At 37.9% G+C, this 9,948-nt stretch overlaps 1 protein-coding gene across 1 annotated transcript; it reads left to right on the top strand.

The window, feature by feature from the left end:
- Nucleotides 1-5,174: 5,174 nt before the first annotated feature.
- On the top strand, nt 5,175-8,954 carry LOC110167164 (neurensin-1-like). Its single transcript, XM_020932472.1, has 3 exons — nt 5,175-5,234; nt 6,041-6,193; nt 8,541-8,954. Exons 1-3 carry the CDS (start codon nt 5,175-5,177, stop codon nt 8,952-8,954), a joined length of 627 nt encoding a protein of 208 aa, XP_020788131.1.
- Nucleotides 8,955-9,948: the final 994 nt, after the last annotated feature.

Here is a 9,948-nt window from a genome sequence, read left to right on the forward strand (position 1 = left end):
CACTTCTTTACGTTTCTCTGTCAAGCATGTTTAAATCTTACAAAGGTCGCTTGATTGTGGCGGGAGCTGAGCCGAAAGGCGAAGCTCTCGATTTACCGCTCAGTCTTCGTTCCTACTCTCACCTATGGTCATGAGCTCTGGGTAGTGACCGAAAGGACGAGATCACGGATACAAGCACTCGAAATGAGTTTCCTCCGCAGGGTGGCTGGGCGCTTCCTTAGAGATAGGGTGAGGAGCTCAGTCACACGGGAGGAGCTCGGAGTAGAGCCGCTGCTCCTCCACATCGAGAGGACTGTTCCAGATGCCTTATGGGCGCCTCCCTCGGGAGGTGTTCCAGGCATGGCCCACCGGGAGGAGGCCCCGGGGAAGATCCAGGACACCCTGGAGGGACTATGTCTTTCGGCTGGCCTGGGAACGCCTCAGGATTCCCCCGGAGGAGCTGGAGGACGTGTCTGGGGTGAGGGAAGTCTGGGAGTCCCTGCTTAGGCTGCTGCCCCCGCGACCTGGCCCCAGATAAGCGGACGAAAATGGATGGATGGAGGACATGCAGTGTGGAGCAGGAGGATTATGAGAGCTGATCTGGAGGTAAGACTTTTTAAAGATTTTATTATGTGCTTCTCTGGCCTGGAATGTCGTCATTGTTAAAACATGTTTGTGGTGTTTTATTTGAAATTAGAGTTAATGTAAGGACTCCTTGAAACAAATTGTCTTTGACTGTCCATCTACAAGAGTGTGACAGTTGTATTAAGATATAAATGTGTTGCTTCCAGAGTCGTCAACAAACAAAGAGTGATATCCAGAGCTCTGCTGGAGCTGTGGGGAAGTTCATGAATGTCATAGTTGATGTTTCAGAAAAAAGGAAGATGTTTGAGAACCAACAAAACACAGACCACAGATGAACAAAGTAAGTAAACCAACTAAAATTATTTTAAAATTTTTCAAAATGAACTTCCTATTGAAACAGTTATCGTGCTTCTACAAGGTGATGTGGCATTAGTGTATTTAAACATGTACAACAGAGTAGATCATCAGAGTGTGATCATCATGTGTTATTCGTGTGTCCACAGGCAGAGACCAGAGCTTCTTCACTGGAATAAATCTTCACACTGTCCAGCTCCAAACTGTGTATCTCTGTCCCTGTGCTCTCTTTTGTTTGATTCTGTTTAAGACAATACAGATCTGTAGAAAACTAAAGACTGTTTTTGTATTCTTTTACAGAATTAGATCAATTAAATTAAATTATACATACTTATACATTTCATGATAAGGTACCATAAGATAAATATGCATATTCAGCATGATTTGTTCAAATTTCATCAACATGAAAAAGTTATGTTCATGTTCTGAGAAAAATATGTGTAGAGGGGTTCGAAAAAAGTTTCAAAGCCTAAACATAATTTTATTGCATGCAACCGCTTTCCATAACTTTTTTACGCAAATCCAACAACCTTTTTTTTTTCAGTGCAACATTATTTATTTATTTATTTGTTTATTTCATTCATAAAGTATAAAAAGACATCAACGGTGTCACAACATCAAACATTCAAGAAAATGAATGAAAAGGAGCAGAAAGAAGAGTAATCTTATGTTATCTGCCCTTTTCCAGACAAAACATCAACACCAATAGTTACTTCAAAACTTTTCAAATCAGCACATTTCAGTTCAGGCACAACAGAAATCTTCACTATTATGTACAACATTATTTTATGACATTCAAATCCAACATTATAGCTCAAATTTTAATAAAAGATTCAAGATTCAATTTATCAAAAACAAGATCCTGTACCACTAAAAATCTGAATAAAAAGTAAATATTTTTAAAGGTTAAGCAACAATAAGCTTTGTAGTGCTAACATTTTAAGTTACTGAGACAGTGGAACATTGTGTTGGGAAGGTCATCTGGTATAAAATCATGTAAAGGTCCTGTACCAGACTTTCACTTTCTTAAAAAAAAAATGTGACAAACAGAAATAACTCATTAAAATTTGTTGTTTTTCAAATTATTTACTGCGATGAGTATAAATGCTCATCACTCTGAGTGGAGTTTTGCTGCCACAGTAAAGCTAACAACTAGCATGCTAACATTGCACTTCCTGGTTGTCAATAAAATGTTATGCTTATTTTGACCTCAAGAGCTTGTTATTCAAATTTTGATCAAATACATGAACCACGTCTGGCCTTTAATTAATGAACCCAAGGTCAATACACTTGTTTTGATACAGTTTCAAAGTATTTCTCAACTTGTCAGAAATACTTTGAATATTCCAAGCATCATTCTGCAATAGATTTCTCTACACAACATAGCCAAAAGTAAAACTGAAAGTAAACACTGAACAGATGAAGAGATTCACAATAGAAGTCCACTTCAAACAAAGGTCACTTTTGGGAAAGCACTTTGTTATTTTTGACACAGTTTGAAACGAGGTTGAGGATGAAAAGTTCAGACCAATTCCAAATCACCTGTGGCTAAGCAGCACACAAGCCTGGAAGCGTGCACACATCAAAGCCCTAATATGTGGACAGGTGGAGGAGGTGCCCACAGGGGACCTGCTAACAGCTCATCCTGCTGAAGAAGTGCCTTGCCGGGCTACCACTACACTAAATATATAGGCAGCTTAATCTGGCACTGCTGTAAACCTTAGAGTTTTCCTCCAGGGAGCGCAGAATATGGAGCAACTAATAGTGAGTTTTCAAATGGCTTAGACCCTAATCCATTGTAGTAAAGATGTGTATATATACGTGGCATTTTGTGTGATATTTTAAAGTGCCCATGTTATGCTATTTCCTGGTTTATGTTATAATGTTGTTTCCTCATTTAAAAAAAAATAAATAAATAAACCTGGAGTTGTGTTTTTGTTTCATTCACACATTTAACACATAACTCCTGCATAATTAGGCTGAGTTGTTCTCTCAAACAGAAAACACTCTGCTCCACCTTGTGATGTCATGTGGTAATACAGGAACAATTATACATTATAACATGGCTAAAAGCTCACAAGAGTCAGAGAGAGAGAGAGAGAGAGAGAGAGAGAGAGAGAGAGATATTTGCTGGAGCAGTGTATGTTTGAACTTTGCAAAAAAAAAGGAAGCCTGCTCTGTGTTATAGTGATTATAAATACATTTTATATCTATTATCTTTATTTTTCAGTTAGAACTTAACATGGGGAATCTGCAAACTGCAAATATGGAACAGTCTTCCTGAAGATGTGAAACAGCTCTGGAAAATATTCTGTTTAGTTGTGCATATGATTGAAATTATTTTTATTTGCACTCTTCTCTCTAACAGTATGTGTTTGCATTGTGATTTGAATGCATATTTCTCTTTCTCTGAAGCACTTTGAATGACTTCTTCTTAGTTAAGAGTATGTTATGTTGTTTGCACACTGGTTAAATTCAGCACCATGGCCAGCTCACATTGTATTCTGTAGCTATTATTTAAGCCTATAGATTTGTTTTCCAATTACTATATTATAGTACAATACACTATAAAAATATATATGGGCCTACCCCGTAAAGGCTCCTGGGGGCCAAACATCAGTACTGGATTTAAATAATGCAAAAAGGAGTGGAAGGATGATATCGCATTATCTGGTGCTTGCTCTCTTTTTCTTCCTGAACTGAAATGAAAGAAAAAAGAAAAAAAAAAACATTTAAAGCGTTTTCTCTTTTCTCTGAAGTATTTCCGTATCTGACACGGTGGAGTTGTTTTGTTTTGGCCACGCTTGTCGCGCATGCTCAGTGCGCTTTTTCGGCTGGTTCACATCAACAGCAGCGTCGATCATCCATCGGTCCGACAGCTCATGGATCCCCAGTGAGAAGCGCCAGCACTCCGGGCAGGGGTAAGAGCTCGAGTCCTTTTAAACTCCGCAACACAGTATTTGTTCACAAAGTGTCCAAACGCGCCGAGAGCGGAGAAGAGACGGTCTGTGGCGCGGAGCAAAGCAAACCAAAGCAGAAGCAGTGCGTGTCCGCCGCGATGACTCACCACCGTGAATATTCATTGGTAAACGCCGAAAATACATATCCTACGTGTATTATATTAGCTTTGACCATGTGAACATACTTAGGCCTAAAAGTAATGTCAGTGCGAGGTTAAAAAAGAGGGAAAAAAACAATAGCCAATAAACTGTTCTCAGCTGAAGCAGTCGCTTACTTCAATAACATTACTACCTGTTGCCATTGCAACAATCATTCAGTCTAAACGCCATCTTGTTTACATGTATTTAATATTTATTCATCATAACCTAGGCTACAATAGCCAGCTTACCTGGAGAGCTGGAAGCCTATTGTTTGTTTAATATATAAATTAAAGGAAAACCCACACGTTTGAAATAGGTTATACATCTCAATTGATTTTACCATAGTGTAAAGACAATAAAGTGTGATAAAAGAGTGGATAACAACATTACACAGTTTGAAGATGAATGCTTCATATGTGTTTTATTGAACTGTGCCACATTGCATTAAAGATGCTATTATACTCATATTATCACCCTACAATTTACTCCTTTTAAGTCAATCATTTGCTAATATGAAATTATAACTACATACAGTCTCTACTTTATCAGTGGAAATTAACAATTGTTCATCCTGAAACATACCCATTAACCAAAACAATGCATTGATTTACCATAAACCTCATATTTTTTGTGCAAACCTGCTTTGTGCATAGACACATTTATCACCGGGCCTCCACTTCACTCTTCTTTAAGTTGATGGATGGTACTTTGTTGGTCATGTTGCAGATTGAAGCCCGACTGTATTACACCCATGGTTGTGTGGCCTGTTTAAAGGCGTTTGGACACTGAGAGAATGAGAGGAATCAATCAAAAAGCACGGGGAGGGAAAGAGCTGACGGACATTTGAGTGTTTATGTACGAGAGAACGGGGTTATACGCGTGAGTCATGCGTGGGCGGGTAATAGCAGTGAGACGCAAGCCTTCAATCGTTCACACGGCGACAATAAGGCTGCACGCTGGATTTATGGCACGTCTCGGAAGGAAAGGTTTTATTAAGGAAATCCATATTCAGGAGATAAACAATGTGCGTATTACACTGGTCTAGTAGCTGATGTACATACAAATCAACTCTTTTCCAGGTATACTAGTAGGTGCCTTATTTGTGATACAGGGTAAATTGTGTATTTTACTGCAGGTGTCTGAGAAAGAGGTGAGATGGTGCTGTGCTCCAATCCCTGTGTGTCCAGTTCAGGAGGGGAGTCGTCCAGCAGTGAGGTGAGATACGTGAAAGCACAAACATGAAAAACTCCTGCCAGCATGCTGCCTTTTGTGGGGCAGCATACTGTGTTTCATATGTAACATCACATCTTTTTATTCAAGACTTGGATCTGATGTCAAATTATTATGAGAATCAATAGCAATACATGGGTTCAAAATATCATTTATCATAGTTGCTGCTTCTCTAGCCACAGCTGCCCTGGGGTAGACTGATAAAATTGAAACAGCAAATTAGTTCCAATGGCCTGTCCGGTCACCACCAACCACTCCAACTATTTACATAGGAAATCTCAGTGATGTGTCTTGCCCAAGGACACAAAATCACCATGTATCAGCATTAGCAAGCAAAATAAAACACAAGCTGCAAGACACCAGGAATGAATGGTATTGGAAAGACAATCTGATTATGAGTAGAAAGTGCATATTGTAAACGACTCCAGTAGCACTAACATTTGGGAGAAGGCTGCAATATGAATTGAGAGACCCATGAATTTCAAAATATGTCTGTAAATGTTAAAACTAGAAGTATGACAAGCTTTTTCTATAAAAGGTATTGTATTCTTGTCTTGCCTTGGCATTCTGTTATATTCCAATAATTGCAGCCTTTGGAATTTGATACGTCTGTAAACCAAAAATTTGCAATTCTGATTTGATTGTGATATTGTGCAGCCCGACAGGTGTGTTAACATGTGCCACAGTTGAGTTCCTTAGCTTGAACACTTCATCCATATCTACATTTCATCCTCACATTTATGTTTCACAAACATGTTTTGACCTTGGGCTGTATTTCCTCCTCCTCTCAGGGTGGCTCCAGCTGCCTGCAGTTCGGGGTGCGCTCCTACCTGCACCATTTCTATGAGGAGTGCTCTTCCACCATGTGGCAGAGGAACCTGGAGGACCAAGGCTTCGTCCAGAGCCAGAGATCAGCCCTGTGGTGGAACTCAGCCATCTGGAAGGTAGAGCATCTTATTACAGTTGGACACCAGGAAACAGCAATTAAGAACCTATAGCACTTATATATGCATACTGTACATTTAAAGGGCCATATTACACTATTTTCTGATCTATGCTTTTCTGTCAATCTCTATTCAACAAAAGCTAAAAGAAAGCTATTAACATGAAAACTAACACTTGCATGACATCACAAGGTGGAACAGAACATTTTGAGCTTTCAAGATGTACACAGACTAATAATAAAGGATTTCTCAAACATGTGTGACTGAAACAAATGGTAACTCCAGGTATATTTTTGATGAGGTAACAATATTATGATATGGCTTAAAACTAAAATAATAATAATAATAATAATAATAATAATAATAATAATAATAATGCATCAAACTTATATAGCACTTTCGTGACACTTAACAAACCAGAAAACCCTGTGAAAAATGTTGGAAGGTGGAAATCAAGGGAATGCCAATTTGAACAGGTGAATTTTTAGAAGTGATTTGAAGAGTCCTAGCTCCTGATGGGTTGAGAGTTTGCAGTGAAAACTCAGTTTCCCAGGGTCTGGTGCATAATGGTGCATAATGCATCCTAATTACAGTTCAATATTATCAATATCTCCATTTGAAATCACAGCAGAAACATGGATTTAATCAAATATATCTATCCACATACACTTTTCATCTTTATTCAAGAAGATTCTGGTATTAATATTACAAGAAGACTTTTTCAAAAGTGCACTTAAAGTATTTATTTGTAGATAATGAGTAACTTCAGCACCATGGACAGCTCACAGTAGAAACCCCACAAAGATCACAACAGATTCCAGATTAGGCGTACCATATGTTGCTAGTTTGCGTTCTCCGATTGCTCATTGACTTCCTGGATAAACATTATGCTACAGATCTTGTTCACTGCCAGTATTACACCTGGTTGCAATAAGCTACACCTGGGTAGTGTAATAGAAAATGAGCTGATTTGGAAATTTGTGCGCAGCGAGCAGTTCTGAGTGCTGTCTCTGCAGGATCACCTACAAACAGGGCTGTGGTGATATTTGTACAGATGGGTTTGTGTGCGTCAGCCACCTGCACATTTGGCAATTACGAGTTTGTTTTTTTCCAACCACACAAACAACTGTATGACCTTTTTTATAATATGAAGTGAACATGCAACCCATTGGAAATGTAAAAAAGAGGAGGAGGGTTCTTCTTGTAATTCTAGATTTGATACAGTAAATTTTAGAGTTTTTGCTCCACCTTTTTTGCCTTTAATAATTTATCAATGACAAAATGTTTTCACAGATTTGCCTTTATATGCATTACTGGTGTCTCCCAGCACCCAAAAACATGCACAATAGGCATAATCGTTCACAGATTTTAAGATGGACGCCTGGGCATTGCACTGAAATTCCCTTAGAAATATATGTAGTACAGATGTATAGATCTACAAACAAGTTATAAACAATTTGAATGCAAGCTATTTTAATTGGCTTTGTATAGGCAACAAATGTAATCAATCAATTACTCTTTGCATTCTAGCAGCTTTAGTAAGTGCCTGCTGTATGCGTGCTTTGTGTGCTGCTAAATTCCCTCTCATGATCCACTAGAGTGGTGTCAAATGACTGAACTTACACAGACAATGTTAATGTGGTAAATAGTACAATGGGCACTCCACTCCAACTTTACTAGAGCAATTTGGTGTAATACTTGAGTTAGAGTGTTGTAGTACTAAATAACTCCATTAGCATTTATGCAATTATGTATTCACCCATAGAACAACAAGCATCTTCTTGATAATAATATTCATTTAAAATTAGCATTATAAACATACTAAAATGTGCATGGGCATGTCTTGATTCAATTTCAAGTCTAGTACAAAAAATGAATGGACTTTATTATACTTTATACTCTTGGGTGGGAGATTACACTATTACAGTAAATAGCTTTAAACGAGGGCTGCAACTAATGATTATTTTGGTAGTCAACAAGTCAAAGATAATTAAAATTGTATTTTTATTTTTTTCATTTAGTCGACTAGTGAAACGATCATTTATATTAAAATTCATACATTTTAATTTTCAAAACACATTTTAAGCTTCTAAATTGAGACTGTTTGTGAAAAACTGTATTGTTGATAAATATCAGAATTTGCTTCTTTTTCTTCTTCTTTGACATTTTGATCTATTATTATCACAATTATCAAAATACGACTTTTGTTTTTATTAGTGTATTTATTTTTTATAGTCAAATGCTCATGATTATTCGATTTATTGTTGCAGCCCTAATTTAAATAGACAATATATTTCATACCTCTAGCAATCAAAATACTTAAGTTCTGTCTGTTTCCACTTCACAGGTATCCATGGCCCTAGGTCTCCTCATTTTAACTGCAGGAGTAGCCAGCCTCTCCGTCGGTTACTCTACCCCTCACAAGATCGAGTCTTTTGGGGAAGGTGACCTCTTCTTTGTCGACACCCAGGCCATTAACTTCAACCGGGGGCTTCACCAGAGCAGGGCGGCTGGGATCGGGCTCTCCTGCCTGGGTGTGGCGCTGGCTGCCATGGGGCTCGTGGTCTGGGTCCTCCCTCGGGCTGACTGGAAGAGTAGGATATTTAACAGAGCAGAAAATGGGGAGGGCCGAGGGGAGTGGAAGCCCAAATGGATGAGTTTTAGTGATGCAGGGGATGTAGTCACCAAGCCACCTGTTTTAGATGAGAAAAAAATCCCTATAACTCTGTCGAAAGTGGAAAATGTGCAGCCAGCTTCTTAAAAGATCTCCACTGTGCAACACACAGGCTACTGATCTAATAGCAGTCATTAAAATGCATATGACAGGTTAGACCACTCATTTCACTAAAGTATAGTTAAGATTATTTAAGATTATATTACTTCTTTCTTTCTTTCTTTTTTTCCATAACTGTTCCTTATTAACCATAATATTAACAAGGGTCATATAGGACTGGTAGCTATGATTTGACAAATGAAAATGCATGTTAACACATTTATTTTGTCTAATGAAGGTTTAAAACACCATAACACAATTTTTGCAACAAATGTCTGTGTTGATGAGACAGAACTCAGCAATACTTCCTGTGATACTGTACATTTCCTCTCTACTTTTTCTCCTCAAATTGCCGTTTAACTGATGTAAAACTAAATACCACAAATATAAATATTTACCACAGGTACTACACCATCAAACAGAGCAGCAATTAGAAAAACATGTAAACCTGTCATATGCACTTTAATTAGAGATTATTACAACACATTATATTAACGAGGTGTTTGCATTGCTGCGAAATTACCATCATAATTCTTTACAGAAATGCTTTTATAAATCACCCATGTAACGATGTCTTTTTATTCTCCCAAATGGAATCAAAATAGCAGTTAGACCCAGAGGCGTCATTGTGAATCATATTATAATGCAGCTTCTTACAGTGTTCATGCCAGCAGCTATTGTTTTATTACACTAACAAATGACTAAAGACACTGCAGGTTCCAATAATAATATATTCAGGTTATTCTTTGTTTGTTATGGTGCCACATTAGGGATATTGTATGTCAAATGTACTCAGAGAAGGGGCTGAGAATTATGGAAATGTTTTTTTAAATGATTATTATTATTCATCTTAAGGTGCCCTATGTAACTTGTTGGTTGGGGGTCCGTCACCTTCAAGTTTCTATGAATTTGTCATTTCTCTATCTGGAATGTTCCACACTATGACATTAAACAGCTCTACCTTACATTTATTCAATTACAG

The sequence above is a fragment of the Boleophthalmus pectinirostris genome, unplaced genomic scaffold, assembly GCF_026225935.1.
Source record: "Boleophthalmus pectinirostris isolate CB_2022bp ecotype Guang Dong unplaced genomic scaffold, ASM2622593v1 HiC_scaffold_21, whole genome shotgun sequence".
In the NCBI taxonomy this organism is placed as follows: Eukaryota; Metazoa; Chordata; class Actinopteri; order Gobiiformes; family Gobiidae; genus Boleophthalmus; species Boleophthalmus pectinirostris.

Excerpts from the sequence above, each read along its gene's own strand:
- LOC110167164 (XM_020932472.1), top strand. The coding sequence starts at position 5,175 with ATGGTGCTGTGCTCCAATCCCTGTGTGTCCAGTTCAGGAGGGGAGTCG. Across the intron at positions 5,235-6,040 it reads GGGAGTCGTCCAGCAGTGAG|GGTGGCTCCAGCTGCCTGCA; the intron begins GTGAGATACGTG and ends TCCTCCTCTCAG. Across the intron at positions 6,194-8,540 it reads GGAACTCAGCCATCTGGAAG|GTATCCATGGCCCTAGGTCT; the intron begins GTAGAGCATCTT and ends TCCACTTCACAG.